Raw genomic sequence first — 23021 nt, 5'->3', positions numbered from 1 at the left:
CCTGCACCTCAGTCTACAGCCGACTCGCACGATTGGGATGCTATCTTCGCTGGGCTGGATGACACGCCTACTGCTTCGTCGCAGACGCTGGCTGCTAGCAGTGACGGAAACGGTGACGGAACCGGGAATGGGAGGAATGGCTCCACTGCTGCTGCTCCTGCTGATGCCGCCGCTCGACCCCCTGCGCCGGGCAGGGCGCTCACCGAGGAAGGGGAGCACGATGATCCCATCTTGAAGAACCTGACGGGTATGGGATACCCCAGACAAGAGGCGCTAGCCGCGCTGGAGAAGTACGACTATGACTTGGAGAGGGTAAGCATAAACCGAGACAAGCCTCCTGCTGCTTCTGCTTTTGCTTCTGCTTCTCCCTTTGGTGGTGGGGCGGCGACTGGGAGGCTGAGGGTTAGGGGACTGAGGGTTTAATGCCTAACATTGCCTGGTTTGTTCCCTTTGTTTTGCTGGATCAGGGGCTGACGGTTTCTCTTTACCATCCTGCAGGCGGCCAATTACCTTGCTAGTCAGTCCTGAGCCGGGCTTATGTGTGAGGCTCGAGACGCCGGTTGTGAGGCTGTGTACTACCGCTACGGGGGAGGGCTCTATGAGGTGAAGGCAGGTGGACATAACAAACGGCAGATGAGTGGGTGGACTTGAGCTTGAAGCGAGGCAGGCTAGTCGCGGGGCTGAGGTGGGGGAATGTGTGAGTGGAAAGCTTCATGGTGATGAGCGTTACGTTACTTTATTTTACTCTATATTCCCCTTCGCTTATCTTCTCCTTTTCCACTATCCATTACTTTCCATTTTCTGTTTAGTATTTTTGTCATTTGTTTCATGTCGATGTGATGGTGTTTTCCTATGTTGCATTTGCTGGACGTTCACTGGGGTTTCTTTGATCGTTTCCTTGACTCATCTTTCCCTCGGCCTTTCGTTAATTCCTAATGCTCTATCTCAGCCTTCCTTGGAACCGTATTTATCTACTTGGGGCGAGCAGGCTGTGCATACTGAATGTACGAAGACGTTATGTACCAAAGGTGTTCGGCCTGTACACGTAGTGTATGCTGTAGGTAGCTGGTACCCTCTCTCTGTGTACGGAGGTAATTGTGGATCTGCTCACTCAGCCTTGTGAGTCGAGCTCCTCCATGCCAAGATGCGCAGCGGACACCAGTTCAAAGATAAGATAGCGATTTTGCCCCGCCAACTTTTTTACCACTCCATAACCCACCCCAATCAAGGGCCGAGTCATCGCGTACTACGTTTTTCGTTCTGGCTCCTAATTGACACATCCCACGATATTCTCCAGATCGAGGGAGGGAAGGACGCTGAAGTTAATCAGCATGGCTGACGACGAACAATACTCGATCTACGACGAGGTCGAGATTGAGGACATGACCTTTGACGAGACGCTGCAAATCTACCACTACCCCTGCCCTTGCGGCGACCGATTCGAGATATCGCTGGCCGATTTGCGCGACGGCCAGGATATAGGTGTGTGCCCAAGCTGTAGCTTGATGATCAAGGTCATCTTTGAAATGGTACGCAGCCATCCGTCCATCACTATGCCCTACTGTGAGTGAATCTTGGTCGCTGACGGGCGGTGAAAACAGGAGGATCTGCCAAAGCCGCCCGAGACCGAGCAAGAGACTGCGCAAGTGGCTATCGCTGCTTGAACGATACGTCCAGAGCTCTAGACTGGATTGTATACTCGAGCGGCTAGATTGCATTATCTGAACCCGAGACCACTTCGCTGTCCCTTTGATCAAGGGAAGCAGCATTACCCCAAGACCACAACACGTCTATAACATTTGGCAGAGGCGAGGAAACGATGGAGCCGAAGGAAAGTAGATTCTCTTCTCAAAATCCAGCTCCTGCGGAGAAGGATGGGATAGCATCTACATGCACCGAATCAACCGAACAATTACACCCACACACGCGCGAGCACACACACCCACACCCTGTGCAACTACACGGCTTCCTGCCACACCACAGTCCCTCAATTGTCAAGGACTCTCCAGATGGACCAAACAACGGGCCCGCATCACAGCAAAGCCATGCCCAATGCACATCCAACCATCATTCCCACGACGGGGGCTTCGATGCTCAAGAGATTGGCCCCTGCGGTCGGGACCACGGTGGCAGTCTGCCCGGTGGCGGTGACAGTGGTCTGGGCAGCTATTTTTTTGTTGAGGGAACCCCCATCTGTCAGCCTTCTGCAACAGATGCACAATACGATTGACATGAACCATATCACTGGAATGGGTTATGGCAAATGAGATGGGAATGGAAATAGCTTGGTGGTACGCAAAACACAAGCTTGGCCTCGGGCACGACAATGCCCGTGCCCGCCGAGAATGGTGGGGACATGAAAGCAACACTCAAAAATGCCCTCGAACTCACTTTGAGCTGTGGTCGGGTACACCGTCGTCAGGGACTGAATTGTCGACTGGATTGTCATGACGCTGCCCGTCTGGGTAGCTGTCGCCGTGACCGTCTGCGTGTTGGTCTGGGCCGCTGCCAGGGCGGCGAGGGCCGGGAACAAGAAGAGGGTTGATGGACGCATTTTGTACGCTCGCAGTATCGGGTGGACAAGTCTGGTGCTGCGCTGAACGAAGCTGTGTGGTTTAACTGGGAGGTTTTGAAAAAGGTATACCGGTGAGAAAAGGGGTTGTGTTGGTTGAACGAGTGCCGCCCTCCCTTGCGTGAGAGCTGTTCAAGAGAAGAGGGTTGAGGTCCAAAGCTGGGGAGCATACACTCGCAAGTTAATAAGCCAATCACTCCGGATGTGTATCTGGGGAGCAATCTTGGAAGTATGGCGCTCGCGGAGCAGGGCAGCTACGGGCTTAGTTGGAGTCGTCAGCAATGCACAAGGGCATCATCGTGCTATAATCGACTGAGTCAGTCCATCTGTTGAATAGATGAAGCAGGTTCTCAGCTGTATGGTTGGACGGTGGCACTCTCCGGCTTTGACAGCGATATCCCTGAACCGCATACGGGTGAGGTCCGAGCTTGGTCTTCACCCTCAACGCTTCGTATACATTCGTAGTCCTTGGTCGGGACGGGACTACAAGTCACGCCTCCAAGCCTTAATGACAAAGTCATTTGCTAAATATGACCACGCGATGAATCTATTTTAACACATCCAGACCCACTGTGCCCCTTTTAGCTCGCTATCTAGCGCATATCTCGCAGAACAGAAATCCCAGCAGCAACGCTACCATGGTGAGCATGCTAGTTTAGATGTTCTCAAAGAAGAAAGTAGGCTGCCCGGGCAGTGCCGACTCGGCAGCTGGGGCCTTGATTTCGACCTCCTCGCCGTTGGCCGTCAGGTCCTTCCCCTTGTTGCTGCCCTCCTCGACAGCCAGGATCTGCACCGACTCGAGGCCGGCGGTCCGCTTAAGACCGGGAACCATGGCCTACAGGTTCGCTGATCAGTATGCCTATACACATATATGACGAAACAGTTCGAGCAGACGTACCAGGAGAATCTTCTTCTCGTCAAAGGCGAGTTTGCGCCCAAGCACGGCGTCGGCTGGCTCGCCATCCCTAAGGCGCTTCTTGAGCGACTGCACAAACGGCATCGCCTTCTTCATTTCGCCCATCTTGCCGATCCGGCCGTTGAGCTCCTTGTCGTCGATCTTCTGAGAGTTTGTTGCCGGATCCCACACCTCCTTCAGCAACTCAATGTATTTTGTCTGCCAGGTTGGGAAGGACTCGGCCACAAAAATGGTGAGCTTCTTGGGCTTCTTGGGGTCGAAGTCACTCTGGCGACCCTTGGCCATCTTCTTGAGCTGCGCCGCCTCGGCAGAGTTGATGTTCGACGCCGTCTGCCGGACATACTCGCGGGCAGCGCTCAGACTCGGGTCAGCGGCAGGCACCTCGGGCCAGGCGGCCCACTGGATCGACTTCTTCTCGCCAAGGACTTCAAGCCACACATATTCTGCCCAGTGAGGGGCAATCGGGGTGAGGACCAAAGCCTGGAAAAGCGTTAGAAATGGCTGCAGTGCCGGAGGGAAATAGCCAATCAAGACGTACCTGGAGTCTGATGTACTTGTAGACCAGGTCCTTGTGGAGGGGAATGCCGGCCGCATTGCAGGCCTCCCTATCTAACAGTCAGTGCTGAATCGTTATACGATCAAAAGCCCTACGAACCTGTAGGTATCACGGGCGTTCAAGAAGTCGTAATGAGCTGCCTTAAGCGCCAACTTGTATGAAGTTTCCTCGTATTGCTTTCTCGCTTCGTGCACCAGAGCATTCATCTCATTGTCGAAGAGGGCGTCCTGGAAGTCGTTGAGCGGGCCGGTTCTCAGTTTGCCGTCCTTGACCGTCTCCTCGATCCACTCCTTGTTGGTGTAGAATCTCAGGATCGTGTTATCAGCCACATCCTCAACAAAGTTGGAATCCGAGATTCCGTCACCAGCATCAGCGAGGGCTACACGAGCAGCGTCGGCGCCATACTTCTTGACGATATCATCCAGCGTCATGAAGTTGCCAGTCGATTTGCTCATCTTCTCGCCATTCAGTTGGAGATGCCCGTTCGCACGCACTGAGCGAGGCCAGTATTCCCGTGGGAAGAGAGCGATGTGGTTATACAGCCAGAAGGTAAGGTGGTTGGGGATCAGGTCTTTGCCGCTGACTCGGATGTCAAGAGGATAGAAGTACTCGAAATCCCTCCTCATCCCCTCAAGAGTCGCCCTGGGGATGCCAGATTTGGAAATGATTTCATCTGTTAACTCGGTCCTGCAAAAGACGTAGTCCCAGACTTCGTCAATCATCTGCTCAGGGGCGATATTGCCCTTGCCTTTTTCCCTTCCAAAGAGGTCCTTGTGCAGCCAAGGGACGAGCGTGTAGTAGGCCATGTAGATAGTCGAGTCGCTCAGACTTTCCACGAGGAAGTTATGATCCCAGGGAAGCTTAGAACCCAGGCCGTATGTTCTTGCGCAGGCCCATTGCTTCAGCCAATTGAGGACGCCCTTGAAAGCGTGTTGTGTGTCCGAGGAATAGGTTTCGAGGCCTTTGCCATCCTTGTTCTCGACATAATCCAAGGCAATATCGCGCCAAGAGTCCTCGCCATAGTCGAGATACCACTGATCGAGAAGGGCAACGGTGCTAGGGGACACTGCGTCAGCAAACTGCAATGCCGATGTTCTATTCCTTGTGTTGTTTATAAACTTACCACTCGTCACCGGACCTCGAGACCACCTTGTTCTCAGGCTCAGAGTAGGCAAAGGCCTCTCCGTTCTGGATCAGCTGCTCCCTCACCTTGGGCTTGGCGACCTCCACTTTCTCGCCTTTGAAATCGCCCACTTTCATAATACCCTGGTAGAAACCCTCTTTGTAGGCAAGCTCTTTGGCCTCCTGCAGCTGCTTGGCATCCTTGGGGGAAGCGATCTTGAGCTTCTTGACGAGGTGCGGAGCCAGCAGATCAGAGGTCGGTGTCTGGATGATGGGGATGATCTCCAACTCTGCCCACTCTTTCTTGATGCCGTAAAAGTCGGGCTTTTTGGCGAGCTCAGTGACCATGGCGAAGTCGTCTGGCTGACGGTCAGCTTGGATACTCAGCACAGCGGCGCCAAACCAGTTACTTACCTGGGGAATCAGAAGGGACGGATGTCACAACACCGGTGCCCTTGGTGGCCAGGACGGACTCCATAGGAAGGACACGGACCTGGGGATGGAAGCTGAGAGGAGCATGTACCACGGTACCAATCAGATCAGAGCCCACGATGTCTGCTGCCTTTTCAGGGACGCCCTCATTTTCGAAAATGCCCTGGTACGCCATATTCCTGGCAGCCCTCTCGGTTATGACGAAATACTCTTTCTCAGAAGCCATGAAAACTCCGTAGCTCAAGCTCGGTCCGACGAAGCAGCAGACTTGACCGTACATGGTCTCAGGCCTGAGAGTCGCGGGGCACAGATATACAGAGACGCCGTCGGGGATCTTGCCCTTAAGGCTCTCGGCAGCCTTGGGCGCCCATTCGACCACCTTGAGCTTCAAGGCAGTATATTCCTGTGGAAGAACACCCTCGCCTGTACCGAGAGTCAGAGGCATGAGACTCGAGTCCAAAATCCAAATGAGGTAGCTACGAGAAAATCTTACCTTCGCTCCGGTCATGGTCCATGCAGGGTTGGCCATCCTTAATGGAATAGATGGTATAGCTGTGGATGATCAGCTGGGCAAGGCTTGGGCATCAACCGAAACATCTGGGCAAAGGTTCAACATACCGCTTGCCAAACTTGATCTTCTCCAGCTCCTTCAGACGAATCATCTGCCACCTGACAAAAGCATCGTAATATGGATTCGCGTCGGTCGTCACAAATTGCCGCCTCCAATCGATCCGGCAGCCAAAATTGGTCAGGTCCTTTTTGCATTCGGGAGGGAAATACTTGAGCCTGGCTGAACATTGAGCTCACGTTCGAGAGTGGGGGGAATCAACGGAACTGACCAATACTGGGGGTCCGAGAACAGGTGAATTTCCTGGAGCGGAATTCCCACCGAGTTTAGGATTTGCCATTGGTACTTGGCCTTAACTGTCTTTGCAGCGGCCTTGCCTTTCTTGGCGTTGAACTTTGTTAGGTCTTCCTTGGCCCCCTTTTGTGTAGGGGCAGCTGGCGCAGGTTCCTCATCGGCGTCCTCTGTGTACCGCTCGAACTCGCGGCCAAACATCTCAACCTCCTTGACCAGTTTGTCGGCCGATGCCTTAATGGGCAATCCTGAATGGCGTCAGATCTTGTTTGGAGCTCGAAAGGGAAGATGATCGGCCTACCTGTGCAGTGGTATCCCAGGGGGAACAGGCAGCGCTTGCCCTGCATCCTGGCAAACCCGGTGTGGAACTCAACTATAAAACTAAGAGTCAGCCTGGATACTGGGCTGCTGCCGTGGCTAAGCTATGTTCAGATATCCGGAGCACCATACTCTTGCTGAAGCTGAAGGCATGACCGGCGTGCAAACGGCCGTTCATGTAAGCTGGAAGCCGCATCAATACGTTATCCCAGGGGAGTTCTTAGATTCGCGAACGTACGGTAGGCAATGGTGCCGAAGAACTTGGGGAACCTAATCCGCCAGTAATCAGCAACCCGCGCCTCATGTTAAGTATGCGATGTGTCCCTGCTAGGAGCACGCGACTGCCGCCTAAGCCGCAGAGCCATGCTGCCCTCGGCTCGTGCTCCGGTACAACCAGTGATACGCTGCATATAACATACTTTTCGCGAAGCTCATCGGCGCTGATTGAGCCCAGGGGATACTCGTCGATGGATGGCGCATCTACCTCGAAGACGCCTTGCTCTACCCACATGGACTGGTATTTCTGTGCGCAAACCCAGTCAGCTAATTGTCACTCCTCATTCTCAGCCAGTAAGCAGCAATGCCGAACCTTCTCAATTTCAATCAAGGTATCACGCTTTTCGGTGCCCTTTAGCTCCTTCGTCTTCGATATTGCCATGGCCTCCATGGCCTTAGGCACCGTGGTGTCGGCCATGTCGAAATCGAGAAATCCGCGGTCTGCTGCTGAAACAGAGACTTTGGTTACGCTCAGCAGTAAACCGTAGGAATCGACTTAATTTTGCCTTGCTGGACCACCGGGATTTTGAGGAAGGGGCCGATCTCGCAGATGCACAAGCTTTTGAGTCAGATATCTTCGGAAATTTTGAGTGCCTCGACCTGTAAGACTGGGCAGCGGGTAGCGGGGATGGAGGGGCACGCGGGGCTGTCTTTGCCGGCCGGTGCATCAGGCACAGTGGGGCTACCCCAAGTAAGGTGTGGCGCAGCCCCTTGCACTAGCCACCCAAGTACAAAACCCCTGCCGAGCATCGCGGGATGACGGACGACTCTTGAGAAGTTGAGTGAGACGAGGCTTGATTTTCTCTCGACTCCCAGTTACTCTCGACACCCGCCTGCATCAAAACGTCCCGCGATGTTTCCCACACTTGTGCGCCGTCTAGCGCAGGCCACAAAACCACAGGCCAACTCAGCAGTTTCAGGCACCGTAAAACTAAAAAAAGTATGGCCACCGGATTTGAAATCCATGTCGATGCAACAGCAGCTCCGATTTGAGAAGAAGTACAAGCGGAGACTCAAGCTTGCTACTGCCCGGCCGCGATGGGATAAGATGGTCAGGCTGGGGCAACTCTTCTCGATCACCTGTAAGAACCTCTCAACTGGACAGTTTACATCGGTGTCACATATTGAATCCGATCTTTGCTAGTCGTCCTGGGATACATGGTACTGTTTATGGATTGGAGAGACGTGCCCACACCTTTCGACCCGGTGAGGATCTTCCTTTGTCCTCTGGTTTTCTGTGTTACCCAGTCTGACTCCTGGCTCAGATCCGCGAAAAGTTCTATGGCTTCTTCGGTGTCTTTACCGAAGAGACCAGAAAACTAGACCGCAGGGACAGGTATATTCCGTCCCAACCAAGCACCAAGTAACCTTGGTGTGCTACCTTTGTCAAGCATACTTGCTTGCCTCACCTCCCTCCCTCAAGTTGTACACTAGTGTTCCATCATGACGGAGTTCTTGGCGTTAGGATACCCAGGCAACAATAGCATGGCCACGACGGTCTGCCAAGGTACGGCAGCTTTGCCCAGTTCATTCCTGATTCCCTCCCCGGTTGCTGTCATGCTTTCATGTGTCACCATGACCATAAACTCCTTTCCCAACGCCAGATCAGTCAAACCAGTAAGCATCCATCACCGCCCATGCCAAACAAAATTCCCACCCATGCCCAGTCCTGCGCCCAAACCCGCACCCAAACCCCCACCTGCCGCTCCCCTCCCTTCATTCACCGGCCTCTTCGCCACGGTCCCTTGGGCCTTGACGCCCGCCACAATGCGCTCGGTATTCGTCTCAATTACCACGCCGCCAACCACCATCTCGCCCAGCGTTGCATGCAGCGTCTCAAAGTTAAAAATCAGATCCAGCTCGCACACGTTCTCGAAGAGCCTGTCCAGCGCCTCAACGTAGACCTGTATCAGATCGATCAGGGCCAACGGCGACTCGGTCGCCGTGGATATGACGATGAAGTAGAGGGTCGCATAGTTGCGGTAGGTGACGAGCGAGGGGACGTCTTGCTGCTCCTGGACCGAGGAGTTGGAGGACGGCGGCGGCGCGAGGAGGGGCGGCAACGGGAGGAAGTTGCAGAAGCCTGGGGGTCGGTTGGATACTAGGGTGAAGATCTCAGATATGAGTCTTTGTTGGATCGAGGTGTCCTGTTCATGGTTGATGTGGTTAGTGGAGTCAAACGGGATGGGCAACACAGGGAGGAATGGTGAGACGGACCAGTTGGGTGTAGAATTTGGTGAGGCGGGGTTGGCCTTGGCCGTTGAAGACGAGGAAGGCGTTTATCATGGCGGAAGGGCGGTGTGCTATAACCGGGTGGACATTGCTTTTGTATGATGCTCTCCAGAACCGGGGGAATGCAAGCTCGTGGTGTCGCCGGGAGGACTGAGCGGTCCTGGGGCGTGGACCTTATTAGCTGCCCAGCAAGGGATCATGACGTGCGGAATGCTCGCCGTGAATCGCTGACAGGCACCTGTGGACCCTGCAGTCCGTGCGCTGGGGTCTGATGGGATTTCTTATTGGCGCCCAGGTGAGACCAGGGGTCGTTCTTGCCTGCCGGTACTGGTGTTGCAGTGGGGCACCGCAGCTTTCCGTCATTCCAAAGCTCCAACCGAACTTCTTCGACCTTCAAAGTTCACATTCTCCAAGTACAATCAAATTTACGATATCTGAAATCTCTCGGCAGTACTCATCTGCGATTGATTCCATTTTCGTTCGCGCCGACTTGACGGACAATTGGCCAGATTTCGACCGTAGTAAGCCAAGAGGCTATCCGTCGTCCATTCTCTCGACCAAGATGGCTCGCCCTAGCGTTTCCAAGCTTGCCCGTGTGGCTTGGCGTGAGCTGCAAACACCTCGTGCCCCAAGCATTATCTTGCCCAGAGTCTTCGTCGCTCCTGTGCTCTCGCCTCCTCTGCGCAGACATCCAGCTCCCGCTGCGGCTCGTCGGCACATTTCCAGCAGCTCTGACCGGAAGGGTATCACCCCCGATGACAAACCCCGCGAGAATGTCGTGACCCCCAAGGTCCCCAAGACCCCGGCAAACATCACAGATGCCGAATACCACACCATTGCCGACGAGTATCTTGATAGACTTCTTTCGCGCCTGGAAGAAATCCAGGATGAGCGGGAGGAGGTAGACGTCGAGTATTCGGTTCGTTATCAATTGCCTTCTTCCGTGCGCTCAACCTATGCTGACGGTCTGCAGTCCGGTGTTATGACGGTCACATTCGGACAAGATGTCGGTACTTATGTCATCAACAAACAGCCGCCCAACAAGCAAATATGGCTGTCGTCCCCGAAATCGGGTCCGAAGCGCTACGACTATGTCATTGTAGGCGAGGGACAAAACGACAAGCAGGACACGGCGACTGGAGCCTGGGTATACCTGCGGGATGGGTCGACTCTGGATGAACTCCTAGACAAAGAGTTGGGAATTGATCTCGACTCGTCCACCAACCGCTGAGTGGATAGCGAGAGCGCGCCTGCATTCTGGAAGCTTGGTCGCACAGGTTCGGTTGCCCCTTTCTGAGGGTTTGTTCAATAGCCAGCGGGTCGTTGCCCGGTCTAATCGGCGTTTTGTGAGTTTGGTGTCTCAAAATCTGTACAATACTACAGTTTAACTTTGTGCTTTAGGCTCTGATGATACTGTGAAGATGGGTTCTGGATGGCCACCACTTTTACGTGGGTCAAAATCCACCGGGCTTTCTTGCCTCTCCCCGTTATCCTCCCTATTTCTCTACCTTCCAAAGAAGGTCAGGGCTCCGATACATAGGGCGTCAATACCTGTCTGCATCGTCGGGTGCAAAGCCGGTGCGAAGAGAGACGAGTGATTGGATGGGATCTCATCCAAGACCTTCCCAGCAGCAACCTTTTCGTCCCATAAGCTCGGTTCCACGCCGCCGAAAAACCAAAAGACACTTGGCCTGCCCTGCGATGACGCGAGGACGGGGAAGTCCTCAGCCACGTTTACGCGTGGCGTGTTCGGGTCGAAGCGGTTGCCAAAGTATTCAGTGAAAGAGGCAGAAAGGCTCTCTGTCATGCCTTTGTCGTTGTCTGTAACAGGAAAGTGCCTCGTCTGAACAATGACGGGCTTCTTCTTGGCCCCGCTGGCGACGGACTCGGCCTCTACCATGCGCTTGATAGCACCCACAATATGGTCCCGGACCGAGGGCGTAACGGAGCGGACATCCAGGCCAAGCTCGGCGTGGTCTACGATGACGTTCTCAGCGTGTCCAGCTTGAAGTGATCCAACTGTCACAACGGCCATTTCGTTTGGGTCAATCTCGCGGCTGACAATGTTCTGCAGTCTAACGACCAGGTTGCTAGCCATGACGACTGGGTCGACAGTGCGGTGCGGTGCCGATCCGTGGCCTCCTCGTCCGAATAGCGTGACCTTGAAGCTGTCGGCCGCTGCCATGATGGTCCCGGGACGACAGCCAACAGAGCCGGCGCGCATGGGCATGATATGTTGCCCAAGCACGTAATCCGGAACAGGAACTCTGTCATACAGCCCATCGTCAATCATGGCTTTTGCACCGGTCCCGCGCTCCTCTGCTGGTTGAAAGACGAGCACCAGAGTGCCCGACCACGAGGCCCGAAGAGCCAGAAGCACTTCGGCTGCTCCGAGCAGACACGTTATGTGCATATCATGCCCACAGGCGTGCATGACGGGCTTCTCCTCTCCCTCCTGATTCACCTGCCGTACGGTACTGGCATACGGCAGGCCTGTCTCCTCCTTGATCGGGAGACCATCCAGGTCCGAGCGGAGGAGGACGGTCTTGCCCGGTCCGTTTCTGAGCACAGCTGCGAAGCCGTGCCCACCGATATCGCGGACGATTTCATAGTCGCCCAGTCGCGCAAGGAAGGCCGCTGCAGTTTCTGCAGTTTCCTTTTCTTGGTTAGAAAGCTCTGGGTGCGAATGAAGGTGCTTGTAGAGATCCTCATATATGCCAAGGTCAAGATGCGCGGTGCGAAGCAGGGCCGCGAACGAGGCCGGTGCCATGATCGACAACTTGATGAGTGGGTGGTTCAGTGCTGTGTGTCGACTCGAAGCCCCAACCGGAAGAAATTGGGACAATTGGGATGTAGATGTGCTAACAGATTATTTGCAAGATTCAAAACTCTAGTATTTAGGATCGGAAGCATCGGAGACTCGGGGTTGGGCGGACATCATCCGGGATCCTGCAATGCATCTTCTTACCAGAAGAATACAACATTGGTGGATGCAGGGTAGGAACTTAGCAACATGACGTTCATATCCGCACTGCTACGCCGCACCGGAAGTCGGGGACTCGACCGAACCCATTTCCTCTTTCTGGGTCTTTGAAAGAATAAAGTGAGGTATGCCTACCTACATATCTCGCGAGCATTGAATCTTGCACTGCATGATGGTGATGAACATGCACCATCTGATCAAATTCTGATGAGCGTCTTGTGACCTGTGAGTGACCCTCACTCAATTGTTTTTGGCTATAACTTTACCTATTACCTACTAACCTAGCACCTCGAGGGGAAGGGAAAAAAAACCAAAAAAAAACCGCTGCAGGAGTCGATTTAATACCCAATCCAGCTGTGCATCGGAGCGACCTCATTTCGTGCCGACTTCTACTCGTCGTAATTGCTGCCTGGAGGGATGAGTGGGTAGGGAAGGTACCTAGGCAGGAACTAGGCTGACAAGGCTGACAAGTCACAAGCTCACCTCCACACCCATCGCGGGCATCGACCAATGCCTCAATCCGCTGCTGAGATTTCTCTCGAGTTCATTAGCTCAACCTGACTTGCTACAGAACGTTGAGAAGAGAAAACATTGACGTTAGTGAGCCTTTTGAGACTCTTAGTTGGGCATAATGCTCTGCACAACTTGTCAGAATATCTTCCAAGGACGCTCGTCCCCAGAGGCTGGGCCGGTTGAGAACTTGGGGCCAGCTTGGGCGAGCTTTTCCCATCTTGACCCCGCAGATCTGCACCAATCCAGCCAGGCCGGATGCCGGCTATGCCAGATGCTTTGGGACAGCCTCCCCGAGGACTGGTGCGACGAGCATATGCACCGCCAGCCATTAAACGGTTGGACTAGCTTCAGTATTTCCGAGATTGAGGACCCTCCGCCACCTATCGAAGGTCCTTCTGGAACTTTGAAATAAATACTACGCTTCAACTTCCATCGGCACGAAAGGGATGATTTTGTAGACGTGATATCATCCGCCACATTCTGGGAGGCGAAGATTGGGATGGTGCCTGCTGCAGGTACGAATTCTGGTCTCGCGACCGCCCTTTGCCATGTACTATACGCTAACAGAGAGGGAGACGTGGATCTTACCGCTAGTTTTCTCTCGACATCTCGAAGCACATCTTCCTCAGAGACACTAAGGCAGGCTAAAAGGTGGCTGAGTGACTGCGAAAAGTATCACACGCTTTGTAGCGTGCCTGTCTGGTCAGCTGGACGCCCTCCAACTCGCTTGCTCCACATTCAGCACCCGGATATCGTTCGACTCTCCACGGCTGACCATGCTGGGGTCGTTTACGCCACATTGAGTCACTGCTGGGGAACCTCTACTATTATCAAGCTCGCAACAGATTCGTTCACATCATTCGTAGAGGGGGTTGACATCTCGCGATTCCCAAAGACCTTTCAACATGCCATCGAGGTGACCAGGCACTTGGGCATCGATCACATCTGGATTGATTCCTGTTGTATCATCCAGGACTCACTTGACGACTGGCGAACGGAATCTGCCAATGTGGGAGCTATCTATACTGGCTCGCGCCTCAATTTAGCCGCGACGGATTCATCGGACAGCTCTGGCGGCTTGTTTCGAAACCGGGAGCCCGGCAGCCTATCGCCGTGCAAAATCAACGCAACAGAGACCGCATTCGACACTGGGGAGTACTACTTCTTATCACCAGTGGCATGGAAGCGCGATGTACACGACGCTCGTCTGAATTCGCGAGGCTGGGTCTTCCAAGAACGAACACTGGCACCGCGGGACTGCATTTTGCTAAAAGCCAAGTTTACTGGGAGTGCAGGAAGTCCGTTTCTTGGGAAGCCTTGCCCCAAGCGCTACCAAAACCAAATCCACTTGGGATTGGGCACTACAGCCAACATCAGCTCGCAGCGCTCTACCGTTTAAGGTGTCAAGATAATTCGCCTGAGCTTCTGAGACGGTTTGTATACGATACGTGGAACAGCTTTGTAACTGGCTACTCTCCATGCAACCTGACGTTTGAAACCGACAGACTGGTTGCAACCTACGGTTTAGCAAGGCTGATTAGTAGCTTTCTGGGCGATAACGGAACTTACCTGGCAGGCTTGTTCCGCGGGAACCTGATACGCCAGCTTTGCTGGACTTCCCCAACCGACGCCAGAGCCCCCCTTAATTCTCGGCCACAGGCATATATCGCGCCGACCTGGTCATCGGCGGCCGCTGTGGGCCCCTCCTTTCATGGATTCGGGCTGTCGGGTGAGCCTAGCGTCGAGGTAATAGCCGAAGTTCTGGACGCTGAGACGACGCCTATCGGCGACGCTTTCGGTCAGGTCAGCCACGGCTACATTCGCCTCCGTGGCCGCTTATTCACCTGTAGTACTAGTACCAACCAATATCGAACTCTGTTGTTTGTCGACGCAGAACCCAAATTCAATGCGCTGATGTCATTTGATGCGCCGATTGAGCAGGAGACAAGGCTGTATTGCATGCCTCTCTTGCTGGAAGGTTATGGAAGACGGCAATCCGAGTCACCCGACTCGGATTGGCGTTGTTTGAAGGAAACGGGTCTCATGAAAGGAATCGTCCTGAGACCCACCGGAATCGCGAGAGGCCAGTTCATGAGGTGCAGACAATTCTCTGCAGTATCTGTTTGGAAGGCAAAATATGAAGCACTACTAGCGTGGTGTTCGATCAGGCGCGATCAACTTGAGTGTGAGAGCTTTGAGGACGGGCTACATACAATCACTGTTGTCTAAGGCTGTACCTACCTCTGCGGTATCTTGGTAACCCGCCTACCTACAGCCTGCAGGCAAACAAATGGCTAATCACCCCATCTAGCCATATATTCACATGATACTTCCCGAAGCTCGATCACGGCAAGCCGCAGATACCCCCTTCCCTCGATCAGGCCTTGAATATGGCGAGCAAGGGGAGCATTCGGTCCAGCACTCCCAGCCTGCCTTTGACACTTGACACTGGATGATTATTGAGCTACTGGAAGCAAGACACTATAGCCATGAAAGCCCGTGTCTTCCTTGCATCACAGAACACAGGCATATTGGTTGCCCCGGGGCATCATCATCATTCACCTCCTTGCCCCCCGCCTCCCTCTGCTCCACCGTTGCCGGTGTCCGAGGATGTAATGGTATAACCGTGTGGCAGCTTAGAGCCTTGACCCTTTTCGACGCCAACTGGACATTCAATCCATTAGTGGGTTCTGTCTTGATCGGATGACCTGGGACTGGGGGCCAAAACTCACGGAAAAGGAGATAAAAGAAGTTGAGGACCACCGGAGCCCAGCTGGCGAGGGCAACAATCTGGCCGAAGCTCCACTCGTTTGACTTGTCGGAGTCGCCGGCAACATCGATGATGGTTGCGCGCATTGCCGCGAAGAGCCCGAGGAAGAACCACATGACGAGACAGGCAAGAACAGAGACAATAACGCGCCATGCTCTGCCGTCTTCCTCCTTTCCGCCTTCTGTGCTACCATCCTACACCTGCGAAAGATCAAATACAGAACCCAGAGGGCACCCAGACCGGCGGCCGCGACGGCAAAGATGCGCGCTGCCTCGAGCGGGGCGGAGCCAATAACTTGGCAGTAGACCTCGAACGGGTGCCCGATGGTATTCGCCGCCAAGGCCTGTCTGCTGGGGTCCGTCGTCCTCCCGAGGTTGACGACGGCGAGCATGAGGATCCAGATGACCAGGAGGATGGGGCGGAGGATCGGCTTGGGACCCTTACTGTTGCCACCGATGGCATACAGCAGGGTGGCCGGGCATACGGAAAAGATGGTGACGAGCATAGCCGTGACGATCTCGTACGTCGTCACTGAGTAGTCGCTCTGGTCGAGCACCTTGACAATGGAGTGCAGTGATGCAATCATGATGGCGACTGAAAAGACGAAGACGCCCTGCACCAGGTCGCTGACCGTGCCGAGGAAGGAGTCCAACACGCGGCCCTTTTTCCAGATTTTAAAGCGGTTCGCGAGAAGGACTACGAGGTAGATGGTTGCGAGGGCTGCCTCGATGCAATATGAGGAGAAGACCTGGGGGCGGCTCTGTTAGCACTAATATCATCTTGCAGCATGATCGCCATATGACCAAGTACGGAGCACTCAGCCACTCACCCCAATGCCGGCAAGATCGGTGTTGCCCTGCCATCCGAGGGACCGGCATACTGAAGCGCTGCAACCATCGACGGCTGGCTTGATATATTCGTTAAAGAAGATGCCGAGATCCGGGCTCCCCGGCTGGGTGGAATATCTTCTTTCCGCCTCGGCTTGGGTGTCTTGAAACCAATGAACCAATTGGCCGTCGGACCAGTTCTCTGTGCTTGCGCCGAAGAGTACGCGGAGGTATCTTGCGGTAACATCGATCCCCGGGCCCCGGTAGGTCCGGGCCTTGATCTGCTCCGGGGTAGTCAGCCACATTGCGAAGAACTCGCCCGCGGCGGAACACGAGGCCGGGTCTGCCTGGTCGGTTGGCCATGAAGGGTTGCGAGGCACGGGCAGGTCAGCCATGCTGTCTGTCCCTAATACTAGGTAAAGCACTAGTATGTATTTGAGACTTGAGGAAAGGCGGCACCAGGGAAGTCTAACTGGAGGGACAAGACTGCAAGCCTCTTCTTATAACTTCATTCCACCCTCACTGGCCTCTCGTCTTGCACGCTCCGGGGCCGAAGCCTCGTCCTTCCGCATCATAACCTATTTACTTGCACACTATGTCACTTGCTGAGTTGCGGTGACTCTGTGAGCCTGTCGAGGCTCTCGCATTCCTTCATGCAGCCCAGCTGAGCATCGCCGACTCCACTTGATTTCGGCGACCTGGATGCTTTGCGAGATGCATATAGATCGAGCCCACGACGGACAGTGGTTATGGAGGTGTCAAAGGGACAACACCATGGCGTCGCCAAGTATTGGGTGGCATGGGATCGCCTCATTTCCGATTGGGTCCCCGGAATCCCAGAGCTGAAGCATCTCTCTCCCTTTTCAGCACAAAGGGGGGCTGGGGAGGGAAACATTCAGACGAGGCTCGGGAAAGTCCCTGCATGCAGGTTTCCCCGTTAGGCGACGCTTGACTGCAGCGGGATTGCTGATCTTTACCGTGACGACGGACCATCCGTCTTGCCAGTGGAACACAGCGGATGCGGCAAGCCTTCGGATCTTATTCGTGAATGATACGCAGTATTGATTTCATGGGTTTATGGCATGAAACTTTAGCATCCCTGTGCCGCGCTCTTACGTACTGTGGTATACATTTTGGCAATGGACACAATACCATGACTACCATCAACCACTCACAGCAGCGTGATGCCCGGGCGATCATTAGAGAATATCTAGCTAGGTACCTACCTAATTAACCACGCTTGATACGATGTGCTCAATTGTTTGGATATCACCCACCCACCCAGGAAGCTTATCAAAGGATGACTATTTGAGCTGACCACCTCATCTTCCCGAGCCTCGCGTCCTGAGTCGTGAGGTACTGTTCGCTATTGGGCCAACGATATCGGACATTTCACGTTCAGCAACAAGGGTATGAAGGCCCTTTGCCTATCTGAGGGTGGAACAGTCGGAAGGGCCGAGCATGATTATGGTATTGACCATATACCATCATGATATCCTGCAGTCCTGGATACATGGTGCTCTGCCGGTTCCGCACCTGGCAGTGAACCCGGCTGAACCGGCCGGGCTGACAACATACATCTCGGTATTGGACCTAGACCTTGCTGGCGGCGAGGAGCTGGGCAGTCATAGCAGGATTTGAATATGGCCGTCCTTTCATATATATCTAAGTCGTAGAATCTCCGCCTAGTAGCACCATTAAATTAAGTACCAAGTACTCCCTACTGCTGCTAGTAGCTGACTGGGCTTGGACGCTGCTGCCACAGAGTGCCCCTACTAGTAGGCAATCTCCCAACCAAGGCAGGGGCCATTGACTAATGCCTGCAGGGCAACAAACGGGATCTGGGAGTTATCGGCTCAACTCTAACAACCATTCAACCGTTTGTACTTAGGGCGACATATCCATATCGCCGCCGACGCCGGGAATCTTGGTCAGCCCTGCGCGACAGTTGTCAGCTCGATCAATTCCTATTGTCATGTTACAAACCGAAAAGGGGTCGGGTCAAACTCACATCCGTCAACATCCTCGGGAATATTCTGCGGCAGAGTGCACCTCTGAGCTTCCTCGGACGACTGCGTGCGGAGCTCCTTGCAGACGGCGTTGGCGCAGCGGGCGTCGAGCGCACGCTGGAGCGAATCGCCCTTCCAGCCAAAGATGTAGTCGCCGTGCTGCGTGTAGCCCACTCTGTGACAGTCCAGGTCGGTCAGTTTTGTCTACTACTCGGGAATTGGCTTTTACTAGGTGCATCTCGGGAAAGACTCACGAGTCACCAGTGCTCCATACGAAGGGCTGCGAGCCGTCCTCGGGCCAGAGATCCTTGTCATTGAACGGTGTGGTCTAACAATTCATAGTTGTTGGCGGCTGTTTTGAATTTCCAGGGGTAAAACACTCACATCCCACATAACCTCATACATAAGCTGAGGCAGCCGAACGGGGTGAGTCTTGGGGCAGGTCCCGGTCGACTCAAAAGTTCCAGTCTCGGGGTAGGCGACGTGGCTCTTGTGGTCGGGGCTGTCGATGTTCTTGCCATCCCAGCACGTGGGGAAGGTGACGGTGGTCCGGATGCCGCCATCACAGAAACGAGTCGGCAGCTTCACCGAGTCAGTCCCGGTGCAGGGGGCGCCGCCGCGGTCGTAGCCAGCGCCCAGGCAGCGGTGGCAGAGCTGCTTCTGCATGCCCTCGGGCTGTCTGAGTCCGGCATCACCAACGAGCATGCGGAAGCCCGGCTTGAAGGCCGTGACCGTCGTCTTGCCGTCGTAGGGCGGGATGTAGTAGACGGTGACGCCGCCGTCGGTGCGGAGCCCGACATTGGGAAACTGGCGCACCCGCTTATACGTGCCGTTACGGGCGCGGAAGTACAGGATGGCCGTCCAGTAGTTGGAGAAGTCCTCGGCGAAAGTGCAGCTGGTGCACGTCGAGTCTCGGACCGGGTCGTGCGTGGCGGGGTCCATGCTGACGTTGAACGAGTTCCCGCCCACGATCTGGTGCACGTGCGGAGACATGGCCAGGCCCGGGTTGACCAAGGGGTCCATCCGTGCAATGACGAGCTGGGAACAGCCGAAGCGGATCATCTGCTGCGCGGCAGCTCCCTGCGCGAGAAGCGCCAAGGCGATGTCCCTACACTTCATCTTGGTCTCTCGTCTTGCTTGAGTTTGGTTGTGAAGGTAGAGAGGTACTGTAGTAGTCTGACACCAGTAGGGGAGAATGCTGACAATATGGTGCCCACCGAGGGAGGACCAGACAGGTCAGGTTGAAAGGGGTACGATGGAGAACTCTCGGCCGGGGATGGGTTCATTCGCTCAACCTGGAAACAGGGAGATAGGAGGTTCCAAGTCCTAAATACACCCGCGTTCCATCCCGGTCAGGGTAAAGAGGCACTAATGCCGTTGCATACTACTTCTCAAGTTATCATCCACACGTGCGAGAATAGATTGGTTTTGCCTAGCACCGGCAGATTTCGTCTTCTAGAACCCAGGCCGGATAGTGGTAGGCGCTTGCAAGATAATATCCGGTCAATAAGACTGCCCCTCTCGGCCACTCATAGACTCCAACCCAGCCGTGATCGGCTAGGCAATCAATCTGGTAGAATTGGCCGCCCCGCTGTATCGTGTCCTTTGACAGGACGGGCTGCTGGTTTTAAACCGAGTGAGCGCTCCTTAGGTAGATCGATTCTTTGAGGTGTGGCTGTCACATCTGGTAGTCAATCGCGAAGCTCTTTCACAATGCTTGAAGCTCTAGCATCTCTTGCCTTGGCCACAGCCGCCACGCTAGTCCTTCTACCGTCCGGGGCGAGCGCTGCGCGGGCGTGCAGCGGGACGAGCGCAGGCTTTCAGTATCGCCTGGGCGAATTGAGATACGACAGTCCGGACCCGAGCAAGAAGAACGGCCTTGCCACCATAGCGGCAAGCCTGCAGAGCAGCACCGGCACCCCCTTGTACGAGTGCGTTGCGCAATGGCCCGAGTCGTGGGCCGGCTGGTACAAGGGCGGCAGCGAGCCGGTATGGGGGGATTGCATCTTCACCGGAGCCGGGATCGGCGCCGACGATACCGTCACTTTCGCAGTGGACTGGAAAAACAAGACCATGTATCTGTCGCACACCTTTGCCTGCTCCGACCGACCGGGGACCGAGGGGCTGGCGACGGGGTCTATACAACTGGACGTCAACTGCACGGCGCCGGCCGATGACGGGAGCAGTTACTGCATCTTGAAGTCAACAAGCACAGGTGCCCGCCCGACGCTCAACATTTCCACCAAGCTGGCGGCGGCTTCCTTGAACGCAACATCTCCATGCGCCGACAACACCGAGCGGTACCAGTCGTGGAAGCTCAGAGACTGGCTTCGGCGCATCGTGATGGAGCCCGGATCGTCGCCAATCAACCCGAAATTGGTGTCAGACTCGGGGCCGTCCTTTACGCTGCAGAATATGGCGAGCGGTGATGTGTTTCGCTGCGCAACTTCGGGCAAAGAGAACGCCACGTTTGTGGGTGGCTGCCAGTCGGCAAACGGGACGACGACGACGGCAGAGTTCCAGTTCGACTCCCAATTGAACACGCTCGAGATCACTCAGCATTGGAAGTGCGATTCGTAAGTAGTTACTGACGATCCTGCTTGATCCAAGAGTTGTCTGACTGAGAGGGGACTAGATCTTCGTTTGATGTTGTTGGCATCGCCTACATGCAGGCAGCGTGCGATCGGGAGTTTAACAGCGATGAATTCACCTGCACTTCGCTTCCGAATTGGATCGGTTCCGGGCCTCTGTAACTTCGGGGCTGGAAGGGGTAACTAGATAGCGTCTTAGATAGGTGCAGTGCCATATATACTATTACATGTATGTACAGGAATATACACGTACCTTCCGGTGGTAGACACCATATCTCAGGCATGTAATAACTCTTACGTGCCCGAGCTGGGAAATCAACGCGTCAGTTTGGCGTGACACTTCCCACTTCAAGTTCCTTCACATTCACTTCCACTTCCAAACCCAACTTGTCAACCGCATGCATCCCCCCCTTCAACTCCCCCTCTGACGACAAATCCTTCTCCAACACCACAAAGTACAAATCATCCCTCAACGCAGCCCCATCAACCTCTGCCAGTGGAAAAGGCCGCGTCTCGCCGGTCCGCCGGTAGCCCCGCCGCTCGTACCACGCAATCAGCTCCGCGCGCGTCCAGATGACAGTCATCTCGAGCTTGTGCACCGTGCCGGGGCCCCACGCGGCGCGGCAGTAGGCCTCGGCGTGCGCGAGCAACCGTCGCCCGATCCCGCCCCCCTGCAACCGCGGAGACACGGCGAACATGCCGAAGTAGGCTGATGATTCACCCGGCAGCCGAGCGACTTCGCAGCATCCTACTAGTGCAAGGCCGTCGGGGTTGTTATTGTTGTTGTTGTTGTTGTTGTCGTTGCCATTGTTGGTGTTGGCGTCGGAATTGTTTTTGGTGGCGGCGGGAGAGGAGCCAGTGAAAGCCAGCAGGACGGCGCTGTCCGGATTGGTGATCTTGGCGAGGATCCCCGCGATGTTAATGCGATTGCCCTTCAGCAGGTCGGCCTCGGTGGTCCAGCCTTGGCGGCTCTCATCGCCGCGATAGGCCGATTGCACGAGCGGCTGGATAAGGCCCGCGTCGGCAGGGGTGGCGACGCGGAAATGGAGGGGTGGTTCAGGTTTGGGGTCAGAGTTTTTGATCGTCATGGTGGGGGTAATTTGGTATACTTCGTATAAGGTAGTGATTATATTATAGGCCCTGAAGAGACGGCTCCTGGTAAATCTGATCTCAATTATTTGATTGTTTCAAGAGTCGTGCCCTGGTGAATCTTCTCTCAACTGATTGATTGATTGTGATGAAACTTATAGAATTGCGAACTGAAAGTGTCAAAAGTGTCACGGAAAGGGCGCTTGGGTGTTTGCTGTTTTCAACGCTCGGTTGAAAATTTCCGGCGGCGGAAGGTCCACCTTAAACTCCATAAGGCTGTGGGTTCCCGTTAACTGCCGTGAAAGTTAAAAGTTCAATGGATGGCAAACTGGAAAACGCAGACGGAGAGGTATGAATGTGGGCAGGGTCTCAAGAGACACGAGACCGATCCCAAAGCCCTTTGAACCACGTTGCATACATCGCTGCTGGCGTCGGGATACACAAAGTTCCGCGACTTTGAAATCCTGGCTCAGCCTGGCAACCCGGCCTTGTAGGACAATGTGATTGATATCGATGAACCGTTAAAGTTAAGGTAGTCCTCAACCTCATCTTGTCTACTTCACACAGTTGACATATCAATTCCTGGTATCTTCGTCCCGGCTCTTATTATGGTTCGAGGTCGAGTTCTTGAGAATTACGTCAACCGAGTCAACAGTGATACCCCCGCCTGTAAAGATATCTCTCCTGGACTTTGTTACCTATCGCAGCGCATATCGCATTGGTACCTTCAATGGTCTGCACTAGTGCGGGCATGTTGTGATAAGCTGGACCATAGGCGCGATGTAACGCTGAACTGCCCTGCGCAGGTGACCCTTATCTCTACACCTACCTCGTCGCCCCTGTAAGGGCAAGGTAGCTCTGTAGGTACCCGTGGGCTGGGGGCGTATTTGAACGTGACCACCAGCCGATTCTCCTAGAGGTCAGTAGCTTATGTTTTCTGCCTAGCTGAAGACTTC

The 23021-nt window shown here is 54.5% G+C and overlaps 12 protein-coding genes across 12 annotated transcripts; 5 read left to right on the top strand and 7 right to left on the bottom strand.

Annotated features, from left to right (window-relative positions):
- Positions 1 to 1331: 1331 nt before the first annotated feature.
- On the top strand, positions 1332 to 1664 carry N656DRAFT_712502 (diphthamide biosynthesis protein 3; the record flags this gene model as incomplete). Its single annotated transcript, XM_064811817.1, has 2 exons — positions 1332 to 1529; positions 1602 to 1664. The coding sequence occupies 2 exons, from the start codon at positions 1332 to 1334 to the stop codon at positions 1662 to 1664; spliced, it is 261 nt and encodes an 86-aa protein (XP_064668652.1).
- Positions 1665 to 2032: 368 nt separating this feature from the next.
- On the bottom strand, positions 2033 to 2554 carry N656DRAFT_799380 (uncharacterized protein; the record flags this gene model as incomplete). Its single annotated transcript, XM_064817866.1, has 2 exons — positions 2033 to 2166; positions 2392 to 2554. 2 exons carry the CDS (start codon positions 2552 to 2554, stop codon positions 2033 to 2035), a joined length of 297 nt encoding a protein of 98 aa, XP_064668651.1.
- A 673-nt stretch (positions 2555 to 3227) lies between these two features.
- N656DRAFT_799379 (leucyl-tRNA synthetase) lies at positions 3228 to 7469 on the bottom strand (the record flags this gene model as incomplete). The annotated part of the gene is made up of 14 exons (XM_064817865.1): positions 3228 to 3407; positions 3471 to 3968; positions 4027 to 4093; positions 4144 to 5100; positions 5168 to 5525; positions 5581 to 6021; positions 6092 to 6150; positions 6217 to 6384; positions 6438 to 6705; positions 6759 to 6830; positions 6908 to 6958; positions 7014 to 7045; positions 7195 to 7298; positions 7365 to 7469. The coding sequence occupies 14 exons, from the start codon at positions 7467 to 7469 to the stop codon at positions 3228 to 3230; spliced, it is 3360 nt and encodes a 1119-aa protein (XP_064668650.1).
- A 410-nt stretch (positions 7470 to 7879) lies between these two features.
- N656DRAFT_780871 (uncharacterized protein) lies at positions 7880 to 8640 on the top strand. Its single transcript, XM_064815461.1, has 3 exons — positions 7880 to 8133; positions 8196 to 8257; positions 8317 to 8640. Exons 1-3 carry the CDS (start codon positions 7905 to 7907, stop codon positions 8416 to 8418), a joined length of 393 nt encoding a protein of 130 aa, XP_064668649.1. The 5' UTR covers positions 7880 to 7904; the 3' UTR covers positions 8419 to 8640.
- On the bottom strand, positions 8310 to 9513 carry N656DRAFT_780870 (clathrin adaptor complex small chain). The gene is made up of 2 exons (XM_064815460.1): positions 9269 to 9513; positions 8310 to 9198 (listed from the first exon to the last, which is right to left on the bottom strand). Exons 1-2 carry the CDS (start codon positions 9335 to 9337, stop codon positions 8680 to 8682), a joined length of 588 nt encoding a protein of 195 aa, XP_064668648.1. The 5' UTR covers positions 9338 to 9513; the 3' UTR covers positions 8310 to 8679.
- Positions 9514 to 9845: 332 nt separating this feature from the next.
- On the top strand, positions 9846 to 10514 carry N656DRAFT_712685 (Frataxin; the record flags this gene model as incomplete). The annotated part of the gene is made up of 2 exons (XM_064811838.1): positions 9846 to 10202; positions 10257 to 10514. 2 exons carry the CDS (start codon positions 9846 to 9848, stop codon positions 10512 to 10514), a joined length of 615 nt encoding a protein of 204 aa, XP_064668647.1.
- Positions 10515 to 10787: 273 nt separating this feature from the next.
- Positions 10788 to 12053, bottom strand: N656DRAFT_799375 (metal-dependent amidase/aminoacylase/carboxypeptidase; the record flags this gene model as incomplete). The annotated part of the gene is made up of 1 exon (XM_064817864.1): positions 10788 to 12053. One exon carries the CDS (start codon positions 12051 to 12053, stop codon positions 10788 to 10790), a length of 1266 nt encoding a protein of 421 aa, XP_064668646.1.
- Positions 12054 to 13024: 971 nt separating this feature from the next.
- On the top strand, positions 13025 to 14390 carry N656DRAFT_168187 (HET-domain-containing protein). Its single transcript, XM_064808732.1, has 2 exons — positions 13025 to 13294; positions 13355 to 14390. The coding sequence occupies exons 1-2, from the start codon at positions 13279 to 13281 to the stop codon at positions 14176 to 14178; spliced, it is 840 nt and encodes a 279-aa protein (XP_064668645.1). The 5' UTR covers positions 13025 to 13278; the 3' UTR covers positions 14179 to 14390.
- A 943-nt stretch (positions 14391 to 15333) lies between these two features.
- Positions 15334 to 16771, bottom strand: N656DRAFT_799374 (uncharacterized protein; the record flags this gene model as incomplete). The annotated part of the gene is made up of 4 exons (XM_064817863.1): positions 15334 to 15443; positions 15512 to 15730; positions 15790 to 16297; positions 16379 to 16771. The coding sequence occupies 4 exons, from the start codon at positions 16769 to 16771 to the stop codon at positions 15334 to 15336; spliced, it is 1230 nt and encodes a 409-aa protein (XP_064668644.1).
- Positions 16772 to 18349: 1578 nt separating this feature from the next.
- Positions 18350 to 19447, bottom strand: N656DRAFT_712378 (uncharacterized protein; the record flags this gene model as incomplete). The annotated part of the gene is made up of 3 exons (XM_064811800.1): positions 18350 to 18560; positions 18640 to 18713; positions 18770 to 19447. 3 exons carry the CDS (start codon positions 19445 to 19447, stop codon positions 18350 to 18352), a joined length of 963 nt encoding a protein of 320 aa, XP_064668643.1.
- A 651-nt stretch (positions 19448 to 20098) lies between these two features.
- N656DRAFT_790579 (uncharacterized protein) lies at positions 20099 to 20965 on the top strand (the record flags this gene model as incomplete). Its single annotated transcript, XM_064816901.1, has 1 exon — positions 20099 to 20965. One exon carries the CDS (start codon positions 20099 to 20101, stop codon positions 20963 to 20965), a length of 867 nt encoding a protein of 288 aa, XP_064668642.1.
- A 206-nt stretch (positions 20966 to 21171) lies between these two features.
- Positions 21172 to 22064, bottom strand: N656DRAFT_790578 (acyl-CoA N-acyltransferase; the record flags this gene model as incomplete). Its single annotated transcript, XM_064816900.1, has 2 exons — positions 21172 to 21196; positions 21406 to 22064. 2 exons carry the CDS (start codon positions 22062 to 22064, stop codon positions 21172 to 21174), a joined length of 684 nt encoding a protein of 227 aa, XP_064668641.1.
- Between the last annotated feature and the right edge of the window lie 957 nt (positions 22065 to 23021).

The sequence above is a fragment of the Canariomyces notabilis genome (genome assembly GCF_033297395.1).
Source record: "Canariomyces notabilis strain CBS 508.74 unplaced genomic scaffold N656scaffold_16, whole genome shotgun sequence".
NCBI lineage: Eukaryota > Fungi > Ascomycota > Sordariomycetes > Sordariales > Chaetomiaceae > Canariomyces > Canariomyces notabilis.
Note: the sequence above shows the minus strand (reverse complement) of the source record. Positions and strands in the feature narration are given on the sequence as shown.